The sequence below is a fragment of the Hypomesus transpacificus genome, chromosome 17 (genome assembly GCF_021917145.1).
Source record: "Hypomesus transpacificus isolate Combined female chromosome 17, fHypTra1, whole genome shotgun sequence".
Classification (NCBI taxonomy): domain Eukaryota; kingdom Metazoa; phylum Chordata; class Actinopteri; order Osmeriformes; family Osmeridae; genus Hypomesus; species Hypomesus transpacificus.
In genome coordinates, this window is record NC_061076.1 from 13,686,773 (window position 1) to 13,714,700 (window position 27,928).

A 27,928-nucleotide genomic window follows, 5' to 3' on the forward strand; every position below is an offset into this window, starting at 1 on the left:
CAGCCCTCACTATTCACAGCATGATTTTCAGTTTGACTCAAAAGGGCTTTTCAACTAAACAAGATGTCTGGATGCAGGCACGCCACACGCACTCACTCACACACACACGCAGACTGTCCACAAACACACTCTCTCCTTCTCTCCAAAACACTGTAGATACAGACAGAAACAGGTACACACACACACACACACACACACATGCACACACTGCACACACATGCACACGCCACACACGTCCCCTCTCTTCCTGTCCTCCTTCCCCCACCTACACACATTCACATTTCCTCCCCTTTTTATTTTGCTGCTCATTCCTTTCTTTTTCCCGCTGCGTTTGTATGTGTGTGTTTGTGTGTGTGTGGGCCTATGTGTGTGTGTGTGTGAGTGACTACAAAGGTGGAGGTGGCAGATTGCTTCTGTTGGGTGATTTAGTCTCGGGGCAGAGCCCATCTACAGGGGTCACCTGAACCTGCTGAGAGAGAGAGAGGGAGAGGTGATAGAGAGGGAGAAGAGAGAGGGAGGGAAAAGAGTGAGATCCATAGAAGAGAGCAGAATGGCAGATGAGAGACAGGGGGAGAAATATATCGTTTTAGAGGTAGAGAGACAGAGAGGGAGAGAGACTGTAAGAGAGACAGGGATGGGGACTGGGGACAGAGAGACACAGAGACAAAGAGACAGAGCTAGAGAGAGAGAGGGGAGAGAGAGAGGGTGGAGAGAGGAAGGGGAGATACAGAGAGAGAGAGAGAGAGAGAGAGAGAGAGCGAGAGAGAGAGAGAGAGAGAGAGAGAGAGAGAGAGAGAGAGAGAGAGAGAGAGAGAGAGAGAGAGAGAGGAGGAGGAGAGAGAGAGGGTAGAGAGAGGAAGGGGAGAGACAGGGAGAGGTGGGCTATTCAGAGTGCACGGCCCTCTCTCAGTGGCGTCTGATGATGCGATAGGATTGTCAGCGAGGGTAATGGGATATATGAGCCGCCACACTAATCCGACCGGCCTATTTCTGTAACCTCCCACCGCCCTGCTGTCTCTCACACACGCACGCACACATATGCACGCGTGCACACACACACACACACACCCGCACACACACACACTCTAATAAACACACAAACACTCTCGCAGACAGACACACAAAAAGGCTCCCACACACACACACATGCATACGCACACACGAACATACACACATACGCTAACATATACATACATGGGCACACATGCAAATACACAGAAACACACAAAAACAAAACAATACTCTGCCACGCTCACACACACACACGTCCATGTGTGTCCCAAGGCCTCCCCTCTCTTCTCTCTTCTCTTCCTGTAATAGAACCAAAGGGAGTTCTGTCGTCCTGGTCCCCGTTTTTCCAGTCATCAGCACCTTTGTCATTTTAGAAATCAACCCCTCACTTCTCCTTTCCCTCTGCCAACCCTCTGTCCATCCCTCTCCACCACATCTTCATCTGTGTGTATGTGGTATGCGAGAAGTGTGTGTGTGTGTGTGTGTGTGTGTACGTGCCGTACGTGGCTGTATATGTGTATGGTGTGGTGGCTGTGTGTTTGTATAAGTGCGGTGTGTGTGTTTGTGGTGTGGCGGCTGTATCTTGGTGTAAATGTGGTGCGTGTGTGTGTGAGTGTGTGTGTGGTGTGTGTATCTGTGTGTGTGTGTGGTGTAAGCTGGGGCAAAGATAGAGTCAGCGTTTGGCTCTGAGCTTGGTCGATAGGGAGATTTCTCTCTGCATTCGTTTATGGCCACTTCTTTTTAATTACTGGAGAGCTCAGAGACTGTAGGCTGACAAAGAGAGAGGGAGAAAGAGAGAGAGATAGAGAGAGAGAGAGAGAGCAAGGGAAGGATAAAGAGAGAGGGGGTGTGCGAGGAAGATAGGTGGAGGAAGAGGAGGACAGGAAACTGGACAGGCTGCTGAAGTCAGCGACTTCCTGCTCTCCTCCCCCTCTCCTCTCCTTCGTATTTCCTCCCGTCTTTAACATCCTCCATGTAGGGCCTCCCATATATCTCTCTGCCAAGTCCGCCAGGCAAGCACATTGATTTATGTGACCAGATCAGTTAGCGATGAGGCTGTGTGTGAGTAGGTGTTCTAGGGTGTGAGCGTGTGTGTGTGTGGCATGTGTATGCGTGCACACTACGTGTGTGCAGTGTGTGCATGTGTGTATGGCGTATGTACACATGTCGACTGTACGTGTGTGTGGTGTGTGTGTGTGCAGCAGGGTGAGTGCTGTCTGATGCGTGACCAATCCGACCTCCGACAGATCCATCCTCCACTCTATTCTATCCTCCGACACCCCGTTGTTCCCCATGGCCCCCGCACCCCCCTCTCCCCCAGAACCCCTTCCCCCCCCCCCCCCCACCCCCCCCCCCCCCAACACACACACACTTCATCGGGACGGGGGGAATGAGAAACAGCTGGGTTTAGATAAAGGGACCGTGTTGAATCTCCCCTGAGAACGGAAGGTGGCACATACTCTCACACACACACACACACACACGTTGCAGGCATGTGAGAGGCTGACAGGGAAAACAGGTTGAGATGTCTCTCTGCCCTGTGACCGTGGAAGGCCACTTGGAGAAACAATTAAAATGCTAATTTCACATTCTCCTCTATCTGGGTGCTAATGAGTTAGCCAGTCAAGCGGTGCTGCTGATGTGTGCGTGAGGTGTGATGTGTGTGTGACGTGTTTGTTTGTGTGCGTGTTTCGGCAGGTCCCGTGTAGAGTGACAGGAATAGGGCTCTGAACAATGTGCTTCTGTGACTCCAGGGCCAGGTAGCTGCAGAAGAACACGGCTTACACACACACACACACACACACACTCTCAGTAGGCTGCTAGGTGAACAGAGGTAAGAGACTCGGGATATTACAGGAGACCTGTGTAGTGAGGAGCATTCTGTACACTGTCCACTGTAAAGAACTGACTGAGTCCTAACACACACACACGATACACTCTTTCTCGCGCCGTCACAGAGAACACACTGTAGCACCTATCCGTCCCATGTACACACTGACGTTCACACAAACAGACACATGCACAGTCAATCTAGACGTGTATTCCATTAAGCAGGCAATACAATTAGAAAAGAAAATGAAGCATTATAATGTGTTTTCTCTGCCTGCCTGTTCTAGCGAGCTCTCTTTCATTATAGTTACTTAATGAGGTCGTCAGGATACACAACAACAAGCCTTTCTGCCGCCGAGGAAATGGCAGGCCTGACTTGCGTGCACACACACACCACACTCTCGCACACGCGCACGCTCCCTCTCGTACACATGCGCAAGTACGCACGCACTATTGTGCACACGCAGACGTAGATGCACGCGCACGTGCACGCACCCCATACAAGTACACATACACCACATACAGTAGGCGCGTGTGTGTGTGCGTGGACTGAATCATTCAGCCGGTTGCAGTCAGGTCGACTTTCAGAACTTGCAGAGGAGTCAGTCGTATTCTCCCAAGGCAAAGAGATAGAGGAAAAAGAGGTCGGAGGAGAGAGAGAGAGAGAGCGCACGTGAATGAAGAGAGAGGCAGCGGGGATGAGGGGATGAGGGGAAAAGGAGGAAGAGGCAGTATAAGGTTTTGCCATTTTTTGACTCCTGTAACATTAAGTATTGATGGTATCGTAAGTCTTTCTGCATGCTGCACACGCACATACTGTACCCACACACACTCATGCATACTGTACACACACACACATGTACAGTACACACACATACGCATACTGTGCACACCAACACCACTCCAACACACACCCACACCAACACAAATTTAACCAGAAAGATTCCATAAGGGGGAACCGTGACATCACCATGTTGACAACTCACTGAATTATTGAGTAACCCATGTAACTATCTGTCCTGTCAGTCCTTCTGCCGGTACAGTACACAAAATGGTATGCACGTGTGTGTGTGTGGAAGGTGTTGTGTGGTGTACGTATTTATTTGCGGATGCTTGTGCAGACTACATCCAGACCCAAAATAATATTGGTGTTTCTGTGTCCAAACTGTGTGTGTCCAAACTATGTGTGCGTCCAAGCTGTGACTGTGCGTCCAAGCTGTGACTGTGCGTCCAAGCTGTGACTGTGCGTCCAGCTTGTGTGTGTGTCTTGATTGCGTGCGCGCGTCCACACTGTGCACGCGTTCAGACTGTGTGTGTTTGTGTCAGTGTCCAGCTCGTTTGTTAGTTCACACGGTGTGTGTGTGTGTAACCCTGTGGCCGTCCTCAGATGGGCCGCTGGGAGAACCGCACCCTGACGGTCAAGTACCCGGTGTGGCCGCGCTTCAACTCGTTTGGCGACGCCGAGATGGACGACAACCACCTGAGCATCGTGACTCTGGAGGAGAAGCCCTTCGTCATCGTGGAGGACGTGGAGAGGCTGACTGGAACCTGCATGAGGAACTCGGTCCCTTGCAGGAAACACATCAAAGAGTACGTCTGCCTGCTTTGCCGTGCTGTCCTATCACTCCGTGTGTCTCTCCGTCTGCCTCCTCTGCTCCTCCGTAGGGCCCCTGTGGGGGAAACAACATCAAGGAGTTCCTCTCCCTCTCTCTCTCTCTCTCTCTCTCTCTCTCTCTCTCTCTCTCTCTCTCTCTCTCTCTCTCTCTCTCTCTCTCTCTCTCTTTCTCTCTCTCCCTCTCTCTCTCGCTCTCTCTCTCACTCTCTCTCTCTCTCTCTCTCTCTCTCTCTCTCTCTCTCTCTCTCTCTCTCTCTCTCTCTCTCTCTCTCTCTCCCTCTCTTTCTCTTCTCGGTCTGTCGGTCGGTCTCGTTTTGTGTTTTCTTAAGTGTATCTTTCGCTCGACCCCAAGGATCTGTGAGGAGCCGAGTATTCATTCATCCTCCACGTATTCTTTCCTTCCATCCACCTTTCCGTTTTAGCGGGGTTTGATCGTTTGAGAATAGATAACCTCAGGGGCGAATCAAGGTTCCCACTTTTGGGGGGGCTAAGCCCCTAGATAAAACCTATAATTTTTCCTGTGACCCAGCAAAACTATGGGGGTCTGGGGGCATGTTCCCCCATAAGATTTTTTTTAAAATATCCTTTTAAATGATGTCCTCTAGTCGGTTTTAGAAAGAGAAATTAACAAATTTAGAAAAAAAAAATAGGGCTAGATACACCCATGGATAACCTAATCTATAATAAGTATTGAGTCATCGGGGCACCACCTCTTGATATTGGTTTTAGGAGACCAAGGAAACCTCTAGTTTAGTATGTATTAATTAGTATTCTGAAGGAATGAATTTGAAGAATGAGTAGAGAAAATCACAACAATAGTGAACATGCACACAACAAAAATGTATTTTACAAATAGTTGATTAAAGTAGAATAAATATGTATGGTATGAAGAAGTTCGATTTTGAATTTGATATGGAAATCGGTTTCAATGAACAGAATGAAATGGTCTAACTTGGTTTAAGAAAGACACACATTGTACAGTCAGCGCTTACTTCCTTACAAATCCTAAACATAGCTCACGCCAATGCTGCAGGGAGGAAAGAGCCGTAGTGAAGAAGTCTCTAGTGTACCCTATTCTGTATAAAAAATCTAAGAATTGATGAGAGATCTGTAAGGAGCAGGTGTCTGACACACTCCTGCTGAGCAGTTCAGAAAACTGGACCGAGAATCCAGGAATGAAGGGCAGTTCAAAAGTATCACCATATGGGTGGTGGGGGTGACAATCAACGTAGCCTTCGCAAACACAGAGAGAAGACGCCGCATTCATGGTGCCGGACAGCTTTTGTTTAGTCTTTAAATAGGGCTCCTCAAAATGGCCTTGACTTTCCTCTCATTGTCCACGTTCAAAGTGGCATGGCATTATACACTTTGGTAACATTGTGACATCTGACCTACAATATAGTGGTACGGATATATCTTAGTTGCATCTTACAAAATAACTATATTATGGCTATCCAGGCATACAAACAGCCTTATGACAGTTTATCATTATACAAGCAACATAATTCATCGATAGACGTACATCTCTTCTGAACATGACCAAGGGTCAGGTTCTCATAAGCCAATATAGCAGGGTTCAAATCAAACATTGTTTATTATATTCAGAACATTCAAAACTGTATACAATTGATGAAGTAATTATAAGTTGTACTATTGAATTATTGTTAATTGATCAGTGGTTAATGACAAGCTTCGTCACCAGTCATAGTTGCGTTCGATCAGGGTTGATCAATGAGGGTGGGCGCTGTTCGCGTCCGAGGCCCATTTTAAGAATATCCGAAATCAATGCGCGGCTGCACAGCAGGTTATCATGAGAATGAGCTTGCGTGATTTCATTCAGGTTGCAATTAGAATTGCGGTTTGGGTACTTCTGCAGAATCGTTCAAGTAGTGTTGCAATCCCAAATCTTGTTGAATCCCAGGAGGAGCTTGGCGAAATCCTTTGGAACTCCAATCCTGACGGCGTTTACCATGCAATCGTTGGTGTCGCTGGACTCAGAGATCGATTGTCATCTCACGAGTTTTATACAGTTCAGAATTAGGAGTCCTGTCTCTGAAGTCAGAAGTTGGGTTCTCAACTCCCCCTCTTTCCGTCACACCTACCCAAGGCGTGAACTGGTCTCTGGCTGGTTCATGAGAGTGTTCAAATAATGTTTTGGACATCTTTGTACAGTAAAAAAATATAGTTGAATGGTTGTTTTATAATGTTGGCTTCATGTAGAGACCAAGGATGAATTGGTTATCTTTTAGGAAGAAGGAGAAGTTACTAGAATAGTACAGTAAACACAACATTACAACAAAGTAGCAAACATTACACAAATATTCCTCTCATTATCCTCCACCTTCAACTCTTGTTGTAAAGGTGGAGTCTTGAAGAACTTTCTGGCTAGGTATGTTCTTTGTTCAAATTCCCACCACAAAAGGAGAGGACAAATGGTTGCTTGGAGACATGTTGTCTCAAGAAAACCCCTTTGAAGCTTCCTTGAGAGACAAGAGGGCATCACATGCAGAGTGGAGAGGTCCCCACCACACCATCCGTTCATCAATCCATCCTTCCATTTATCTATCCTTCCTTCTTTCTGTCATCCGTCCATCCATTCATTCATCTTTCAATTCACCTTTCAATCCTACATCCATCCATTCATCTGTGCACCAATCCATCCATCCATCTACCTATTCCTAATTTTTGTCAGCTGTCCCACTACAGCCTGTGCTACCCCTTTCAGACACTGCAGGGTCCTGGGATTTGACTTCTCACAGGGCCTCAGTGTGTCATGCACATCAGCTCTATAAACATAAGTTTATCTGAAATCACTTTTAAGTTGCTGTTAGTGGCAAGCTACAACTAGCAAGTGATAATGTGAGAATGAGCTGTTTAATGATTTTGGTGGTGTTTAAACCGCCAGCCCCAATAGAAAACTCCAAACAGGTCTTTTGGAAAGAGCCATGAATCTCTAGCTTGCTCTTATTCTCTTCTTCCTCCTTTTCTCACCCTTTCTTCCTCATTTTGTAATGCTTCTCTTGCCTCTATCCTTACATTCATCCTGTAATGTGGCCCCTTTGCATGTTTTTCACAGCATTTCTCTTCTTCCTATAAACCTCCTCTCTTTCTCTGTCCAGTGAATGCCCTGAGACCTTAATGGGCTGTCCGTTCCTCCACTAACTGCTCCGCCTTTTTCACCTTCCTCCTTCTTTCGCTCTCCCCATCCCTCCATCTCTCCATCCCCTTCATCCTTCCATCCCCATATTCATGCCTGCAGCTCCTTGCCTCTAATGTAGCACATTAGCGTTCTCTGACAACCAGAGCAGCAAAATGCTCAGTCTTGCCCCTCCCCGCTCTATCTTCTTCTCTCCCCTCCTCCTCCTCCCTCTAGCTCTATATCCTGTTCCCCCCTCCTCTAATCCCTCCTCCTCCTCCTCCAGTTCTGTCCCTGTTTTTCATTTACCAGGTGCAAATATTAGTACACTGCTAGGCCCTCTGAAGCACCCTCTCAACCTCCCAGCTACAGGTGTGCAAGCAGCCTGTTCGGTCGCCTTAGCTACACTTCTCCAGTCAGCACTTTAGTTCCCTCCTCCAACACACATGAACACACACACTTGTTTCCCTGAATGATGCTACACCTGTAGCCTACATGTCTTTCCACTGTGGGCGCAGACATGCTACATGTGCCAGACACACACGAACACTTTCTCTCTCACACACATAAATACAAAGTAGTCTGTAGTTGAAAGTAGCCAAATCTCTGGGTGGTTGACGTCCCACTCAAAATGTGGGAGAGTTCATTAATAGCAAGCTTTAATAATATCTCGTCTCACTCAAACATGAACACGCACACACACACACACACACACAGACTCGCTCACAGTTGATTAATAGTCAGCTGAAATAGCATCCCGGGATGATATGCGCAGGGGACTTTTAACAGGCTCTCAGCGAGCTGCAAAGTAGGGCGGACAATGGAAGCTCCCGGAGGAGGTCTGAAATGAGGAAGAGACCAGAGAGATGGAGGGAGAGGAGCACTGGGAAGACGCACGCACAAACACACACACACACACACACACACACACTAGTACACTCTCGTTGTGGCCACATGTCCACTCACCCACAGGCCAGTGCGTTTGGAGGCATTCCTCTGACAGCGCGATGCCCACTCAAGCATCAATGGTGCCCATTTGGAGATGGAGGGATGGAGATGGAGGGATGGAGATGGAGGGATGGAGAGACAGAGGGGTGCTGGAGAAAGGGGGGGGATGTATCCATGCATGTGGAGTTCGAGAGCCACTCATGCAGGTTGGACTGCAGAGCAGAGCAGACCCCCCCCCCTCCCCGCCCCCCTCGCTCTCTCACTCTTGAGACCCCCCAGGCCCTACCCCTCACACACACACACACACACACACACACACAGGCAGGCCTGTACAGTACATACAGCATTGTTGTGGCCTGGCTACTGTAAATGGGAGCAGGCTGTTCTAGAACTTCGGAGATGAAGTCTGGCTGTTCTAGAACATGGTGTACACAGAGTTCTCTGGAGAGCACTACCAGTGAGGGTTGTAGATGTGCAGTAGGAGAAACGTGGATTCATGTCTGCACATGAATGCTCCTTCATAGTGTCTTATTAGGATTACTAGGCTTATGTACTCTCAATGTGATTTGCTGCCATGACAGGGGTTATGGGTCCTTATTGGGGTTATGAATGGTGCTATGACCGGTGTTATGACTGGTGCTATGACTGGGGTTAAGGATCATTATTGGGGTTATAAATGGGGTTATGACTGAGGTGATGACTGGAGTTATGACTGGGTTTATGAATGGGGTTGTGACTGGGATTATGACTAGTGTTTTAACTGGGTTATGACTGGGGTTATAACTGGGTTATGCCAATGAAGTCATGGTGTATATTAGACAAAACGGTCCATGCCACTTGAATGTTTGGAACATGACTTCAGACCCCTATTGTATATATTTATATATTATTGTTCCCTACTCCCACTTTTTATCTCCCTCTCTCTTTCTATAATCTCTTTTTCTTTCTCTCTCTGTCTCATTCTCTCTCTCGTCATCCATCATTCTTTAATTTGATACATTTCAGTGTGTTTATGTGGTCTTTCTCTGCGCTGGTCTTGACAATTGTTGTTGTGGTACATTGATACACTACAGATTTCACTATCTATGTGAGTGTGTGTGTGTGTGAGAGAGAAAGTGTGTGTAGGTGAGTGTGTGTGTGTGATCCGGTCTCCTAGGGAATTCATTGTGTACGTCACAGTCAGCTACAGAGGAGCTCTGATTGATCTGGAAGTGGATTTTGCTGAGCCAGCTCAACAAGGATCTCTCTTTTAGTATCCGGATAGTGTTGCCTCTTCACCCTTCTCTTGCTCTATCCTTCCCTCTCTCCCTTTCTCATTCTCACATTTTCATTCTCTTCCCTCTCTCATTCTCTGCTTCCTTTCCTTGCTTTGCAATTCCATGGAACAGACTTACTCGAGGAGTTGATGTCCCTCCCTCCCTTTCTTGCTTTGCAAATCCATGGAACAGACTTACTCGAGGAGTTGATGTGCATAAAACACAAGGACGTGCTTCTCATTAGCTTCAATCTAAAAGTTAAATGACGGTCCCAGGTGGTCGAGAGAGAGAGAAGTGGGCCCCCTGTGTGTGTGTGTTTGAGTGTGTGTGTACATTTCACGTCTGAACAATGTCCTTTCCTCTCAGCTTCATAGACACAGATGGTAGAATGATTACATATGCATAACCATCATACTTTCCAAAAAGAAAGAAAGAGAGAGAGAGAGCATAGAGACAAATGAGAGTGAGAGACAGAGAGGGAGAGTGTCGTCCATACGGTTAGATGCTGTTGGGGCAGGCACAGCTTGGCCAGTACAGAGTGGTGATGGAAGTACTGTCTCTTTTTCTTCTGATGGACACTGCCATACCCCCCCCCCCCCACGCCCACCCGCCCCCTTCACTCCTCCCCTGCCCCCTTATCTACAGGGTGCAAGAGTCCCAGGGAAAGGTCTATGGAAAGGGCACTCTCCCTCTCTTTTCCCCTCCCTCTCCCCCTCCTCTCCACCTCCCCCTCTCTCCTGTACCTCTCCCTTCTCCTTCTCTCCTTCCTCCCCACCTCTTCCTCTCCTTCTCTGCTTCTCCCTCATTCCCGCCTCTCGATCTCTCCCTCTCTCTTCTCTGTTTTCCCCCTCTCCCTCCTCTTTCCCTCTCTCCCTCCACTTTACCACGTCTCGGCCCCCACACACGCGGCAATATACAGTAGTGTGCACGTGTGTACTGGAAGTCTGCAGCTAGTGTAGTCTGGCTATGCCTGGAGAAGACCAATAAGATCACACTATACCCCCTTTATAGCCCTGTGTCACTTCCCGTGGGACATTCCTTGCCTTCACAATTCACGTCCCATGTCAAGCCGAGGATTCCCATTGGAAAGCTCCCAGACCGCACCTGGAAATGTCAGCCAATGAGACGTTGTCTCTGCTTATGTTTCCCCCAGCAACACTACGGAGGCGGGCGGGGACATACATCAAGAAGTGCTGTAAGGGATTCTGCATTGATATCCTGAAGAAGATAGCCAAGTATGTCAAGTTCACCTACGATCTTTACCTGGTGACCAACGGTAAACACGGGAAAAAGATAAACAACGTGTGGAACGGGATGGTGGGAGAGGTGAGCAGCTCGCACATCCTAACCAGGAAGGCTTCATTTAGCAGAGGGGTTTCATCAGAAGGGACACACAGAGGGGGATTTGAACCTGCAACCTTTTTATTGGAGTCAAAAAGCTTTAAACACTGAGCTTTGCCTCCAAAGCTTGAGCATCTGCTCTCTGTTTAACCCCTCTGATGGGAGATAATTACATTTACTCGTCGTCTTTATAGGACTGCTGATGCTGGACAGATTGGATGGGATGAAACTGTGGTTGATGTCTTTTTTTAATTGTTGCTTTTCTCCTTTGTTCTTTGTCTCCCTCTGTTCACCCTCTGTTCTCTCTCTGTCTGGCTCTCCGGCTATCCCTCTCGTTCTCCATCTCCCGTCTCTCTCTCTTTCTCCATCCTTCCTCTCTCCCTTTCTCTCTCTCTCTCTCTCTCTCTCTCTCTCTCTCTCTCTCTCTCTCTCTCTCTCTCTCTCTCCCTCCCCCCCCCCCCTCTCTCTCTCTCTCTCTCTCTCTCCTCTCTCTCTCCCTCTCTCTCTCTCTTCCTCTCCCTCTCTCTCTCTCTCTCTCTCTCTCTCTCTCTCTCTCTCTCTCTCTCTCTCTCTCCCCCTTCTCTCTCTCTATCTCTCTCTCTCTCCCTCTCTCTCTCTCTCTCTCTCTCCTCTCTCTCTCTCTCTCTCTCTCTCTCTCTCTCTCTCTCCTCTCTCTCCCCTTCTCTCTCTCTCTCTCTCTCTCTCTCTCTCTCTCTCTCTCTCTCTCTCTCTCTCTCTCCTCCTCTCTTCTCTCTCTCTCTCTCTCTCTCTCTCTCTCTCTGCCCCCTTCCATCTCCTTCTCCTGCATCTCCCTCTCCTCTCTCGGCCTCCGTCCCCCCTTCCTTCGTCCCTCTTCCTCCCTCTGTCCCTCCTGTCTTCCACTCTCTCCCTTCCTCCTCTCCCTCCCTGGCAGGTGGTCTATAAGAAAAGCTGTCATGGCCGTCGGGTCCTCTGACGATCAATGAGGAGCGTTCTGAGGTCATCGATTTCTCCGTCCCGTTCGTGGAAACTGGAATCAGCGTCATGGTCTCCCGTAGCAACGGGACTGTGTCTCCATCAGCCTTCCTCGGTAACTAACGCCGATGTCGCCCACGAAAGGCTCGAGTTCTGTGTGTGAGTGCTTGTGTGTGTTTGAAAGTGGGTTGGTAGTGTATGAGCAGGGCAAACACCTGAAAGATACACTACTGCTGACATTGGATTGAGTACTGACCCTGTGAGTCCTTTCACACACACACACACACACACACACGCATACATAGACACACTGACACACACACGTTCACATACCGAGTCCTTATATCCCTCTCCTAACCTACTGTAGTAAATAGGCACATTATAATGTCACTAAGAATGACCAGCCACACAAATGGGCCCAGCCCAGACACTGATTGCCAAGAGGCCAAAGGAGAGTCATGAGAGTGCGGCAGTCTCTAACTCCCACAACTCTCACTCACTCACTCGCTCGCTCATACACACAAACACACACAATATTTGTCATGCAGCTATTATTTTAAGGGCTATAATTATCAGGACGTATCAGCAAAACCCCAGCACGGCCCTCTGCCAACAACACACGCACACACGCATGCACACACACACACAGGCATGCACATACACACACACATGCACACGCGCACGGGATGGCTGCTTGCCAGCAGTGCTTTCACATACATTAGGGGTATAAGGCTACATTGTGAGCTGCTCTGCAGAGAGCAGAGGAGGACAGGAGTGCTGACACCACGGTTCCCACTCCTGTTCAAGCGGTGTGTGTGTGTGTGTGTGTGTGTGTGTGTATCTGAGGGCGTGTCAACATGTGCTCATCGGCATGTGTGCGTTTGTTTAAGTGTATGTCTGTGTGATTTATTCACTGATTATGTGACTCTCCATGTTTGTCATGAATATTTATCTCTGTGTATTAATGTGTGTGTGTTTGTTTCTGTGTGTGTGTGTGTGTGTGTGTTTGTGTGTGTATCTATGTTTCAGAGCCATTCAGTGCTTCGGTGTGGGTGATGATGTTTGTGATGCTGCTCCTAGTGACTGCTATGGCTGTATTCATGTTTGAATATATCAGCCCCCTAGGCTTCAACAGAAACCTGGCACAGGGTAGAGGTGAGTGTAAACACACACACACACACACATACACCTCCACGCAAACACACACGCACATTCACACACACACACACACACTCTCTCTCACACACACACACTTTCTCAAGGCAGAGTTTCAGTATAAGGCTCCCTCGAACCACTTCTACTCTAAGCTGTAAAAGGCTCTAAATGAGCGGTACATGGTCACATGACAGTTACATGATGACACGATCGCAGAGTTTGTGACAGGTTCGAAGGCCGTGTGCTTCAGTAGCATAATGATGCTCTCCTCTGTCCCTCTCCCCCATCTCCTCCATCATGCTCCCCTCCTCCCCCAGACCCCCATGGGCCCTCGTTCACCATGGGGAAGGCGGTGTGGCTACTATGGGGTCTGGTGTTCAACAACTCTGTGCCGGTCCAGAACCCCAAGGGCACCACCAGTAAGTTCATCGTGTCGGTGTGGGCCTTCTTCGCTGTCATCTTCCTGGCCTCCTACACTGCCAACCTGGCCGCCTTCATGATCCAGGAGGAGTTTGTCGACCAGGTCACCGGGCTATCCGACAACAAGGTACAGAGGCAACACTGGTTATTGACCCCTTTGTTGTCGTTGTTGTTCACCAAAACGATCTTTCTGTCCCTCATCCAGCCGGCGACGGTCCTCATGGTTGATCTAATGGTACTTTTTCTTGTCCAGGAGGCCGTTGAGATCAGTAGAGGTCTTCTCTGAGTGCTTGTGTCGAGTCGCTGACTTGACCCTTGCCCTACGGAGCATTTGGATTGGTTGTGATGGTAGTGTCTGGGGCGGGGTTGTCCCAAACACACAGTCTCCCAGGTGTGTGAGACAAGCCTCCCCCTCTATGGGATGAGACAACAGGCAGGCCTACCTGCCAGGGGCGGAATTCTGCAGACAGAGAGGGAGAAAGTAGAAGATAGGTCAGCTTGAGTATCAGCTTTATCCCCGTGGGAACTCTCAAGCCACATGTGTGTTTCATGTCATGTGAGGATAGCATGTTTGTATGCTGTCCTCCTGCCCTCTCGGAATGATTGGAAACCACGTTTCCAGGCCGGAAAGTATCATGTGAAACCGGAGGTACGATTTCGTATCCCAGGATTCCCTGTCGGAACGTTTCCGAGATTTACGGGTTTTCTGTGGAGCGCTGGTTGGCAGCATACGGCTAGCTTGTAGCGTCAGAGAGGCTAGCTAGACACATTTGCATCTGTTGCTATCTCTGTTCTGTTAACTCTCTGTTGTTGTCTATTTTTTCCCATTTCAAATTTTAACCCATTGTCTTCTCTCTTGGCTGTCCTGTTTGTGTGCATACACATTGTTAAACCTCACCACGTACAGTCTGGGTGCTGGAGAAGGGGCACCACACTGAGCTGCGTTGGGTTGCTGTTTAACATATAAATACATTTACTGTGTGTATATATAATGCATACCTTGTATTGGCTGGATAACTGGCCAATGACATAAAACACATATATGCACCTTTCAAGGCACCCAGACTGTATGACTTGGTTCTATTTGTCATAAATCATGATTTTGGTGAGGATTGGGGCTAGGCTCCATTTGAATTCACGTTCTAAATCCTATCTCACCCACTGCTAGACCTGAATTCAGATCCCATATTGAAAAACATCCTCTTGCCGAGCAAAGAGGCATAGCTTTCAATACACGAATCCAATCTCAATTCACCTCAAGCTTTGTGTGATTCCACGTGCCTGAATGAATTGAATTCAAATCGACCCCGACCCCGGAAAGAACATCTGGATGGTGTTCCGTTAGCTCTGTTCTGACGCTCTGAAACGCGGATCCAGTTCAGTGGTGTACCTTAAGCCCGGTTCTCAAGGATCTGAGCGTGGATCCAGTGGGCCCGGCCAAGGCAGAGGAGCAGGGGCTGAGGGGTTCTGGTGCTGTCAAGAGGGCTTCCCCAAACAGCTGATCCAGCAGAACACTGGACCAGGATGAAGGAGGAGAGTTAAGATCACAGTCTCCTTTAGACACAGGGTCAGAGAGGTGACGTACACACACACGCATGTGTACACGCACGCACACATATGTACACACACACACACATATGTCCACACACACACACATATGTACACACACACACACACACACGCAAACACACACACATATTCGCACACACACACATGCACACAAACACACCCACACGTACACACATGCATATTGTAAACACACACTCACATGCATACGCACGCATATACACACAAATACAAGTAGTGGATGTACAGACACACACACACACTCTTACAGTTGTTCAAAACTGCTGAGTTGAAGTCCAAAGGCACCAGGAAGCTAACGATGGCCGATGTTGACTATCAAAGGCTCCACCGCTGTCTCCACTTCTGTCTGACGGAGCTGTGCTGTGTCTGGGTGGCTCTCGTAGCAGAACCATCTCCCCCTGAGTCTGGCTGCACTGGGGTTTTGGTAGGGTCCCCTGTGTATGCCCACATACTATCCCGTACCCAGCACACGGTGTTCTATGGCGCACTCTCACTCTCACACAAACACATACACTGGAGATTTAACCGGTGTGTGAACTATGGTTCAAATTTTGGCAGGGGTGACACAAAACAGAACCTGAGGGAGGGAGTGCTAGAAGGCGAGAAAAGAAAGGGCGAGTGAGTGAGTGAGTGAGAGAGAGAAAGACAGAGAGGCACAGAGGGAGAGGGAGTATAAACCAAGGTTACCAGAGTAGATAGACAGGAAGAGAGAGAGAAAAGCAGGAGAAACATTGGCAGGAGACGGGGAGGAGCTGTTTGACTGACAGAACAGACAGACAGGTAGACTGACAGAACAGACAGGTAGACTGGCAGAACAGACAGGTAGACTGACAGAACAGACAGACAGGTAGACTGGCAGAACAGACAGACAGGTAGACTGACAGAACAGACAGACGGATAGACTGACAGAACAGACAGACAGGTAGACTGACAGAACGGACAGACAGGTAGACTGACAGAACAGACAGATATATAGACTGGCAGGGCAGACAGTCAGGTAAACTGACAGAACAGACAGACAGGTAGACTGACAGAACAGACAGACAGGTAGACTGGCAGGGCAGACAGGCATGTTGACAGAAAGGAGTTGTCAAACCAGGGTTGTATTCTATTTTCAGATGAAAGTAGACCAGTAGAGTTTTATATAACACGAGACCTTGCATAATGACCGGGGAGAGAAGGAGAGGGCGAGGAGCTAGGAAGCAGGGAAGCAGGGGGTGATTTCAGACAACAGTGTGCATGAGTAGAAGGTTGAGGCAGTGAGAGAGAGAGAGAGAGAGAGAGAGAGAGAGAGAGAGAGGGGGGGGGGGGCAGAGGTGTGATCGGAGGCGTGAGGGCTGATGATGACGGAGGGAGAGGGGGTGAGGACGGGAGCAGACGTGACTTGACTGATCGGATGTTCCCTGCTTCTACTGCAGCAGGAGGCCCATGGTGACTGCTAAGACACACAGGGACGGAGGGAGGGAGGGGGCGAGGAGGGGGTGGAGCAGGGGGGAGCGAGGAGAGAGAAGGAGGAAAGAGGGAGGAGAAGAGGAGGGAGGTAGGGAGGGAGGGAGGGAGGGAGGGAGGGAGGGAGGGAGGGAGGGAGGGAGGGAGGGAGGGAGGGAGGGAGGGAGGGAAGGGATTGCAATTGGGCTGTGAGGACGAGGGAGGAGGAGAGGAGCTTGTGGTGGGGTTCGAGGAGGAGGGATTAGGGGGGAGGAAGCGAGGCGCTTGTGTTTCCTTGAGGCCATCCCTTGTGATTCTGACGCACATTCTGTTACCAGCCTGACATCACTGCATCCCCTCTGCCTGACCTGATAACACACACTCACACACATACACTCGAGCACACACACTCAGGCACATACACAAGCACACACACTTGCATACACCCCCACACACACACTCATTCACTCACAGAGTAAATACACACACATACATACCCCCCGACAAGTGATTTAACAAACAATGTACACACCTTAAACAGATGAACAGATAAAAAAAGGCTGAAGGCATAAGTGATTATAAACACACCCAGACAATAAATGTGAACGCTTTATTTTCCAACCTTGTGCAAGCTCACACACAAACACACACACACACACACACACAGTAGAGTGGAGGGCAGTGAGATATGTTGGTTAGTGGTGCTGAGGGCACATCACTGATGAGCTTCTCTTTGAAGGATGGGAGGAGGAATGGAGGGATAGAAGAATGGAGGGATTGAGGGATGGAGGGGACACATACTGTAAAGGCTGAAACGCCCACACATAAGACAAAATACACAATAAACAACAGGTACGCAAACAATCCTTCTTCACTCGTTTCAGTCTATGTGTGTGCACTCCAGCGTGTGTCCAGGGTTTCTGTGTTCATGTGGATATTGTGGCCAGGATTCAGACAGGGCAATAGAAGGGCTAGTTAGGCTGTTCAATCCAAACACTGAAACAGGAACTAGATGTCATCACTCATGTTCAGGGTCCAGAGGCTCTCCTCTCTCCTGCTCCGACCAGAACGTGGTCGAGCTCTGAGATAGGGACTGGAGTTTGTGCCGGTCACGCCACACGGCAAGGAAAACCGTCTGGACCCTGAACCATGTCTAATGGCATCTTCTTCATGCCTCTATTTCGCTACTCTCACTCTTCTCTTTGTCCCTCCCTCCCTTTCTCCTTTTCCCTCTCCTCAATCCTTTTTTTGTTGTTTTTGTTTTCGATCTTGTCCCCCCGCAGTTCCAGAACCCGTATGCGTACTCCCCACCGTTCCGCTTTGGAACCGTGCCCAACGGGAGCACGGAGAGGAACATCAGGAAGAACTACCCCGACATGCACCAGTACATGATCAAGTACCACCAGACCGGGGTGCAGGATGCGCTGGTCAGCCTGAAGACGGGGTAGGGAGCCTGGGGCAGCACGGGGGCAAACTACCCCCCCCGGAGCCTGGGAGTCTGGGTGTCTCATCTCATCTCTGGGTCTTGGTCTGGACATCTGTGTGTGTGTGTTTGTGTGTGTGTGTACATTTGCTCTGCATACACAAGTGTTATGCTGGAATCTCTGTGTGTTTGAAGACACGCGCATTGTTTACCTGGGAACTCTAGATCTATAGGTCCAGACTTTTTGCTGTGAGTGCCTGTGTGTGTGTGTGTGTGTGTTTGCACATGCTTGTTTTCATTTGCTGGTGTGTATGTGTTTGTGTGTGTGTGTTTGTGCATGTGTGTCCTTGATGACCCAGTGACACGGGATGAATGGTTTTTCTAGCTGGGAGTAGCAGGGTTATTTTTGAACCCCGTCTGTATTGGGCACTAGGCATGGAAGCATGGCTATGGGGGGATACAGACACACGCACACACTCATTATCACAGGAGAGGACATGCTGGAGGAAGGAAGCTATGGGGGAAAGATGAACAGAGGAAAGGAAAGAGGAGAGGAGTTTCCGGCCCCCAGCCACAGGAGGGGTATGTATAGATGAGGACGAGGTAACTGGAGAAGAGAAGGGTGGAGGAGAGACGGCGAGTGAGGAGGAAAAGGGCAGAGGAGACAGGGGAGGAGGGAGAGGCGGAGGCAGCCAGGAGGACTGGGAAGAGAGAGGGAGGGGAGGAGAAAGGGGAGGAGGAAGGAGCGGAGGGGGGGGAGGACAAAGGGGAGGAGGGAGGGAAACGCAGGAGGTGGAGAGAATGAAACGAGAGAGGGGAGGGAGGAGAGCGGAAGGAGGAAAGGTTGACGGCGACATGACTCGGGGAAGGTGTGCTTTTGATTGGTTACAGCGAGGGAATAGAATCAAATCACAACGTAGACAGAGCCTTTAGAGATTGAGGAGTGGTTTCAACAAGAGGACATCACACACACACACACACACACACAAACTCTCTATCTATTACACACACTCCCTCTCCTTCTCTCTCTCTCTCTCTCTCTCTCTCTCTCTCTCTCTCTCTCTCTCTCTCTCGCTCTCTCTCTCTTTCTATCACACACACTCAAACACAATCACACTCTTTTTCACTCACACCACGTTAGAGAGCTACGATAGGAAATCTCTGATGAGTTAATCTGTAAAAATGTATTCCTATCTCATCTTTGATCTCCCTGAATGTTACTGAAATGGTGGAAGTAGACGCTGTAGAGCCGAACTACTGATCCTGCTCACATGAATAATGTTGCTGGATATATTCTTCTGTTTAGGACTCAATGGCTAGATTAGTATTGATCACATGTAATACCAGCAGGCTTAAGGTGCTTTGTATGGAGTTAGACCTGTTGGCAGGTTGGCTGGTGGCAGCCTTCATCAGCTGTTCTGCCGTGCTTTTGACCATGTTTACTGATTCAGAACAGGAAGAGAGGCCAGAGAGGCTACCTGAAGAGAAGGATATTGGGATTTGTAGTCCTGGAGAAATGCTCGTTGGTGCGTTTATTTGCCTTAATGAAGGTGAGACGGATCAATGCTGATTGAATCCCGACTAAGCCCTCACGCCTGCTTTCTGGCTACTATCCACAGACGCAAACACACGCGCATGCACACATGCACACATACACCCCCCCCCTACGTGTGCAAACGGATTCACACCCACAGACACACACAAACACACACACACACACTCTGTCATGGAAGCATAGGCCCACAGAGCCCAGGCCAGTGTTAACCTAATTACACAGCTAAACTATGGCCTCTAGGCTGCTGTGGGAGAGTCAGACCTGACATTCAGTAAATGCCAGGCAGTCAGAGTGTTATTACAGGGCTGTGTGTGTGTGTGTGTGTGTGTACAGAGAGACAGAGCAGGGGTTACTGACAGCTTCAGTTACTCTGTAAATGCCATGAGACTAGCCTCATTTAGCTGTACTCCCTTTGTAATTGTGGGTGCGTGTGTGTCTGTTCGCGCGTGCGTTGGAGTGAAACCGACTGGTGCCCGGCTTCAGTCTCCTTGCGCCCACAAGAATGTGTTAGCCCACTGAGCTAAAGCTTGTGCATTGGCGCGGGATGCTAACACAGGCCTTCGGGTCACTTCTCAATGCTACTGTGGATCAGCGAGCCACCTCCATCACATGCTGTATGTGCAGTTCTCCATCCGTCTGTTCTCCTGTCCTTGACCTGTTTGAGATGCCTCAGCCAAGTAAGACTGGCCTTTCTATCAACAATGATGTCATAAAAACTATTGAGTCCTTCTGTTCCTATACCTCTCCTCCCTGCTCTCTCTCTACCCTCCTCTCCTCCCTACCCTCTCTACCCTCCTCTCATCTTTGCTCTCTCTCTACCATCCTCTCCTCCCTGCTCTCTCTCTACCCTCCTATCCTCCCTGCTCTCTCTCTACCCACCTCTCCTCCCTGCTCTCTCTCCACCCCTCCTCTCCTCCCTGCTCTCTCTCCACCCCTCCTCTCCTCCCTGCTCTCTTCATCCTCCTCTTTTCTCTCTCTCCATAGTAAACTGGATGCGTTCATCTACGACGCTGCGGTGCTGAACTATGCGGCTGGCCGTGACGAGGGCTGCAAGCTGGTCACCATCGGCAGCGGCTACATCTTTGCCACCACGGGCTATGGCATCGCCCTGCAGAAGGGCTCCTACTGGAAGCGGCAGGTCGACCTCGCAATCCTTGCCATCATTGGAGACGGTGTGGAGACACACACACACACACACACCATTGCCTACGCCCATCCACACAATGTGGTGCACACTTTCTCTTTCTCTCTCTTTTTTATTCTCTCTCTCTCTCTCTCTCTCTCTCTCTCTCTCTCTCTCTCTCTCTCTCTCTCTCTCTCTCTGTCTCTGTCTCTCTCTCTGTCTCTCTCTGTCTCTCTCTCTCTCGCTTTCTCACTCTCTATCCCACTCTTTCTTTCTCTCTCCCAATTGCTCTCTCACTTTCTCTTTCTTTCTCACTCTCTCTCTCTCTATCATTTTTTGTGTTGGCTCCAGCACAAAGGCAAGAGTATAAATAACTCTTTGATGTTATTCTGGATGCTGAAGCAGTTCTAAACATGGTGTGGAGTGTGTAAGTTATTCTAATGTATTCCCCTCTCTGGCCCTATCTATGTATGAGAGCCTGTATCTGAGTCAAAGCCGACACAGGCACTACATTCCCTTATTATAAAAGCTCTCTGATGTTCCTACATAAACAATATGCCTAACACAGGGAGGGAGGGCGGAGGGAGGGAGGAAGGGAGGTAGAGTGGGAGACAAAGAGAGAGGGAGGGAGGGAGGGAGAGAAGGAGGGAGAGAAGGAAGGAAGGAAAAGAGTAAAAGAGAAAGCAGTGGAAAGAGTGAAGAAAGAGTGATAGTCATGGAGTGAGAGAGAAAGAGAGAGAGAGAGAGAGAGAAAGAGACAGAGACAGAGAAAGACGGAGTGAGAAGAAAAGAGAGAGAGAGAAAGAAAGAGGAGAGAGAGAGCCCGTGTTTTCATAGGGAGAAGGGAAGAGATAGCCCCAGAGGTGTGTTTAAAGGTGTGAGGTGTGTTTGGTTCTCTGCTGCTGTTCTAAACTGTAGTTCCAGAGAGAAAAGAAAGCGCAATAGAGTGTCCGAAAGAAAATGCAGAAGAGATAGAGAGACGAGGACCATTGTCATTATCAACCACTTTTATTAGATTAGTCTGTTAGACTGTCGTAGTCTCATTGAGCGTTCACCGCTTCAGAGTCCATGTGATGTCCAGTGTGTCTGGGCCCACGGCAATAGACTGAACCAGTGGCGTGTGGTTGTCTGTAAAACACACAAGTACATTCATGTATTTATTCAGCTGTCACCCAAAGTGGGGGATTTCAACCTGCATCCTCGTGATCTGCAGTCAAATTCTGTACCGCTGAGCTGTAGCCATATATCCCTCATATAACTCTACTCATATCCAACATGAGCCATTAGGATTGTAGCAGTGATATTATTGCTGATGTTTGTAAGGAGTGGGGGGGGGGGGGGGGGGTACGCCTCGGAAAGTTTCAAGTGAACTGGAATCAGCTCCGAACCTTTAAACATATTCGATCCCAACAGTACCCATTGTTTCCAGTTTGTCTCTCCTCGTTGACGTCGAGTGTGTTGCTGCGACTGAATATCCCCAAGTCGACACCATGCACACCCAGAGGGCTTATCGTGGATCTAGCCTGTAGCTTTGCTCCTCCCGTGTCCCCCTCAGCCCTCCCGCACACACACATATACCCACACACACCCACACACACATGCACACACACACGCACCAACCTCCCTGTATCTCTGCCTGGTAGACACAGATACACCAGATTGCATACAGTATTACATCTATAAATTGAACCTCAGAACTCAGATCAGAAAGTTACGATAGAAAGTTGTATAACTGCCTGGCCTTCTACTAGCGCTACTTCGGGGGGGAAAGCAAGTAAATGTCCACCCGACTAAAGGACTGATATTACTTTGGTGGGATAGATAGACAGACATAAAAAACAGTAGCGAGAAAGAGACAGACCTTGGTGAATGGCTGTCTGGGGCAGACAGACCTTGATGTACGGCACATGCACACGCTGTAGCTTTCTGTTGGCTGCTCAGACAGACTGTGGGAGGATAACATGAACACCCAGTGAAGAGAGCGAATGAGAAGGACTCATTTAAGAGGAAAGAGGGAGGGAGAGAGAGAGAGAGAGAGAGAGAGAGAGAGAGAGAGAGAGAGAGAGAGAGAGAGAGAGAGAGAGAGAGAGAGAGAGAGGACCACAGAGACCATTTAAAAGATCTATTGAAATGAGACATTTTCATTTAGTTGAAAGTCAAAAGTCAGATGAGTAATATCCATCAAAGGACAACTCAGTCACTGAAAGAAAGAGTAAGTTGCCAAAGTAACCCACCACCTGGGCCTCCTACACCTTCGAACAGCAACGGATGTTCTGTTGAAGTAAAATGATCAGTGAGTCAGTTTTTCCAATCTTCAGAGCGGACAGGCCAGTATATGTGTTTCCGTGTGTGTTTGTGTGATTGGAGGGTGATTGTCCTCATGTTCTGCCAGACCCTGCAGGCATTGTAAACAAAGAGTTGTTTACCCTGGTGTCTGTGCCAGCATGCCCACCCGGCCCTGAATGACACACATTTGATAAGAGCAGATAAACGAGCCTTCAAATGTCAAAGAGAGTCGGAGAGAGGGAGTGACAGAGAGAGAGAGGGAGAAAGTGAACGAGAGAACAAAGAAAGGGGGAAAAGACGGAAAGAAGGAAGGAGCTTTTGGATGAGAGTAAGAAGCGTTTTGACATAACCCCCCCCCCCCCCCCCTCCCTACCCGCTCTCTCCCTTCCTCCCTGTCCTTCCAGGAGAGATGGAGGAGCTGGAGGCCCAGTGGCTGACGGGGATCTGCCACAACGAGAAGAACGAGGTCATGTCCTCCCAGCTGGACGTGGACAACATGGCGGGCGTCTTCTACATGCTGGCAACCGCCATGGGCCTGTCTCTCATCACCTTCGTGTCCGAACACCTGTTCTACTGGAGGCTGAGATACTGCTTCACCGGGGTCTGCACCGGGACACCCGGGCTGCTGTTCTCCATCAGCAGGGTAAGACTGGGTCCTTACGGTCGGGGGGGGGGGGGGGGAGGGGGTATTTGGGTGGTACGGATGAGGGAGGGGAGAAGGTGTTTGGTCGTTTGAGTAGGGAGGGGGGTAGGGGCAGCATGAGGGGTTAGAGGCAGTCTGAGGGGGTTAGTAGATGTATGGGGGGTAGGGGCAGGATGAGGGGTTAGAGGCAGTCTGAGGGGGTTATTAGATGTATGGGGGGTAGGGGCAGCATGAGGGGTTAGAGGCAGTCGGAGGGGGTTAGTAGATGTATGGGGGGTAGGGGCAGCATGAGGGGTTAGAGGCAGTCTGAGGGGGTTAGTAGATGTATGGGGGGTAGGGGCAGGATGAGGGGTTAGAGGCAGTCTGAGGGGGTTAGTAGATGTATGGGGGGTAGGGGCAGGATGAGGGGTTAGAGGCAGTCGGAAGGGGTTAGTAGATGTATGGGGGGTAGGGACAGCATGAGGGGGGTGGGGGTGGTATGAGGGGGGTGGGGGCGGTATGAGGGGTGGTTAGAAAAAGAAGGGAGGAATCCATCTGGGAGACATGAGCAGGAATAAGTCTGTCCTGGGGAGTGAATGCAGTAAGTGGAAGGTAGGTTAGGATAAGGGTGGGGCAGACTAGATACATCTGGGTCACGAGAAAAGAGACAAAATATAAAAGTGAGCACGAACGCAAACAACATGTGCCATTTTACAGCCCTCCTACCAGAACCTAGTTTTAGCAATAACACCAACAAAACACAAGACCGAAATATCTCCTTAATGTCGTCTGAAGGTTTGCTTCTCTCACTTGACTGATGTGCAGACACAAAACATGTGACTGAACTTATCGCTGCCACCCACATCTGTTCTGTGCTGGCGTTCGTCTCTTAAATGAATTAGGAGTTTAAGTGTTTTTTTATATTGCTCTTTTCCTCCGCTAAGATTACTTTCCCCCTTCATTGTGGACCCTCCATTGTAGCTTCTGGTAATGGGGAGGGAGATTATAATGAAAACAATAATCTGTTGAGTTCTTTTGGATAAACAACAGAACAATAGTTACATTAAAGGAAAGCTGCTATTGTTTGTTAATGTGAAAGTAAACTAAGTAAACTGTCTTTGGCCTCTTTCTCTTTTTCCCATTACTTCCATCTTTCTTTCTTTCTCTTTCTCCTTTCCCTCTCTCTTGCCCTCCTCCTCTCGGTTTGCAGGGTATCTGGAGCTGCATCCATGGCGTTCACATCGACATGAAGAAGAAGTCAGACCTGGACTTCAGTCCGCAAGCCAACATGCTCAAGCTCATCAAGTCCGCCAAACAGATGACCAACATGTCCAACCTGAGTGCCTCGCGCATCAACTCGCCCAAAAGAGCGGCCGAGTTCATGCACTCGGCCGGGCCCATGATCATGGACATGATGGCGGAGAAAGGCAACTTCATCTACGCGGACAACCGCAGCTACGCCCCCAAGGAGGTCATCTACGGGGACACGGGCGACCTCCAGACCTACCTGGCCAACCGCCACAAAGACCACCTGAACAACTACATCTTCCAGGGGGGGCAGCACCCCCTCACCCTCAACGACGCCAACCCCAACACGGTGGAGGTGGCGGTGAGCGCCGACGCCGCGCAGACCAACGCCAAGCCCTCGCGGGCGCTCTGGAAGAAGTCCGTGGACACGCTGAGGCAGGGCCCCGCCCCCGTGCCCGACATGCTGTCCCCCGATCCCCGCGTGTCCATGAAGACGCAGCGCTACCTGCCCGAGGACGCCGCCCACTCCGACATCTCCGACTGCTCCAGCAGGGCGACCTCCTACAAAGACCCAGATAACAACAAGCACCTGAAACCCAAGGACAACTTAAAAAAAAGATCCTTGACATCGAAATACCCCAGGGACTGCAGCGAGGTGGAGCTGTCCTATTTAAAGACTAAGCAGGTCAGCGCAGTGGGCCAGGCAGGGAGAGGGGAGAAGATCTACACCATCGACTCAGACAGGGAGCTCAGCCTACAATCGGACCCAATCCACTACCGCGAGAGCCGCGGGCTGGCGGCGGACGACCTGGACTACCCCGAGATCTACTCGGACCACAACGACAACTACAGGAAGTGTGACCAGCCCATCATCCACCTCAACTCCAGCCCCCTCCACCACGCCGACTCGGACCTGCTCCCCGACTCGGCCTACGCCAAGCACTACAGCCTGAAGGAGAAGAACCTGTCCCTGTCCCCGCACGAGTCCAACGACCGCTACAAGCAGACGCACTGCCGCTCCTGCCTGTCCAAGGTGCCCTCCGGCTACCCCCCCGGGGCGCACTACACCCCCACCGCCTCCGCCGCCTCCACCTCCGCCTCCGCCGCCGCTGCCGCCGCCGCCGCCGCCCGCTCCCCCTACAACCGCTGTGAAGCCTGCCTCCACACCGCCAACCTCTACGACATCAGCGAGGACCAGCTTCTCCAGGATGCCCTCCTCAATCCCAGCATGCACCAGGACGAGATGTTCGGCCTGTACTGGCCCCAGACCGACGGGCCGCACGTCCAGAAGAGGAACCGCCTCAGGCTGAGCCGCCAGCACTCCTTTGACAACATCATGCTGGAGAAGCCCAAGGAGATGGACGTGGGCAGACCAGCCCGCAGTGTCAGCCTGAAGGAGAAGGACCGCTTCCTGGACGACTCGCCCTACGCCAACCTGTTCAACGTCCGCCCCTACTCGGACAGGCTGTTTGGCTCCAAGTCCATGTTCAACCACAACCTGGAGGAGAGTAAGAGGAGCAAGTCCCTGTACCCGGACCATGGATCCGACAATCCCTTCCTTTGCTCTTCCCTCAGGGACGACACCAGACTGGTCCACGGACGCAGCTCATCCGACATCTACAAACAGCTGGCCTCCGCCCCGCTCAAAATGCGCAACGAGAACAATCTGCGCTCGTCCGTCAAGTCCACCGCCTCCTCCTACTGTTCGCGGGACGGGCGGATAGCCAATGACATGTACATAACTGAGCATGTGATGCCTTACGCAGCCAATAAGACTAGCGCATACTCAGCCCCCCGCGTCCTAAACTCCGCCCAGTTCAGCAATAGACGGGTGTATAAGAAAATCCCCAGTCTGGAATCAGACGTTTAATCATGTTTCTGGGTTTGTATCATAGTTTCAACTATCTATCCACTTACGATGCCATAGCCACACTTTTCGTCTCGACATCGTAATCCTAACTAAGTACTTGGGTACTGCTGTACTGCTGTTCTCTTTATGGTTCTCACTATTCGTCTGTTCTCAACCATGGATGGATCAGGTGTCCGCACTACGCTCTGCCACGCGGGTTCCAGGGGTGGGGGGGAAGGGTTTCTGACGGCCTCCCTCCCTCCGATGGGGGAGGGAGATAGAGAGGGAGAAAGAGAGAAGCAGGTTGAGGTATGACGCGATGTACCAAGCCACGGAGAGAATGGTAGGGGAGGGGGGTCTGGATGGGGGGGGTGTACGTGGAGAAGAGGGGAAGGTGGGGACGGGAGGGAAAGGGGAGGCAGGGGGGCCAAGAGAGGGGACATCCAGGAATGAACTCCCCCCGGCTCTTTTCCCCACCTCCCGCCGCCGCGCTACGATCAGCCCTTCCTCCCACTCCTCCCCACCTCTTCTCCAATCTTCTCCCCCGCCTCCTGCTGCTGTCTGTCTGTGAGTGCGGCAGGCTGGGAGCTCGCGAGCCAGGTGCTGTTGTGGCTGGGCAGGGGGGGGCCTGACAGGCAGGGGGGGGGGGGGGGGGGGGGGGGAGGGGAAGGCTGATGGCCTGTCCAGATGGAGCTGTTTGAGGTAGAGGCCAGGCGAAGGGGGTAGCTGGGTAGAGAAGGTGGGGGGGGGGGGGGGGGGGGGGGGGCGTCACTGAGCGGACCATGAGCTCTTCTGATAATCCTGACAAATGTGCCCACCCGGTTGCCTGGCACTGAAAGGGGGAAGAGAGAGAAGGGAAGAAGGAAAGGGTGTTGGTTCTCAGCAGGGTTAGAAGGAGCTTGATGGGCCTAAACAATACCATCTACGCTCAGGTAAAGTTCACAAGTTCAGGGCTGGATATGACTTTCTAGCGAATACTGGCATTTTGGTACTAAATATATTATAGACTAGGTGCTAAGTACATTGGGAAAGTTAGACTATATAGATACAGATTAAGATACGTGGGTGGGTATAGCTCATTGGTTCCGATTTTTGACAGCAGATCAAGAGGTCGCAGGTTCAACTCCTCCCCTCGAACCTC

The 27,928-nt window shown here is 50.2% G+C and overlaps 1 protein-coding gene across 1 annotated transcript; it reads left to right on the forward strand.

The window, feature by feature from the left end:
- Nucleotides 1-4,228: 4,228 nt before the first annotated feature.
- grin2aa (glutamate receptor, ionotropic, N-methyl D-aspartate 2A, a) lies at nucleotides 4,229-27,147 on the forward strand. The gene is given in 11 exon segments (XM_047038104.1): nucleotides 4,229-4,431; nucleotides 10,950-10,968; nucleotides 10,970-11,133; nucleotides 12,063-12,087; nucleotides 12,089-12,206; nucleotides 13,121-13,246; nucleotides 13,564-13,793; nucleotides 17,965-18,125; nucleotides 20,644-20,831; nucleotides 23,473-23,711; nucleotides 24,901-27,147. Coding segments are annotated over 11 exon segments (3,381 nt in total). The 3' UTR covers nucleotides 26,809-27,147.
- The last annotated feature ends 781 nt before the right edge of the window (nucleotides 27,148-27,928 follow it).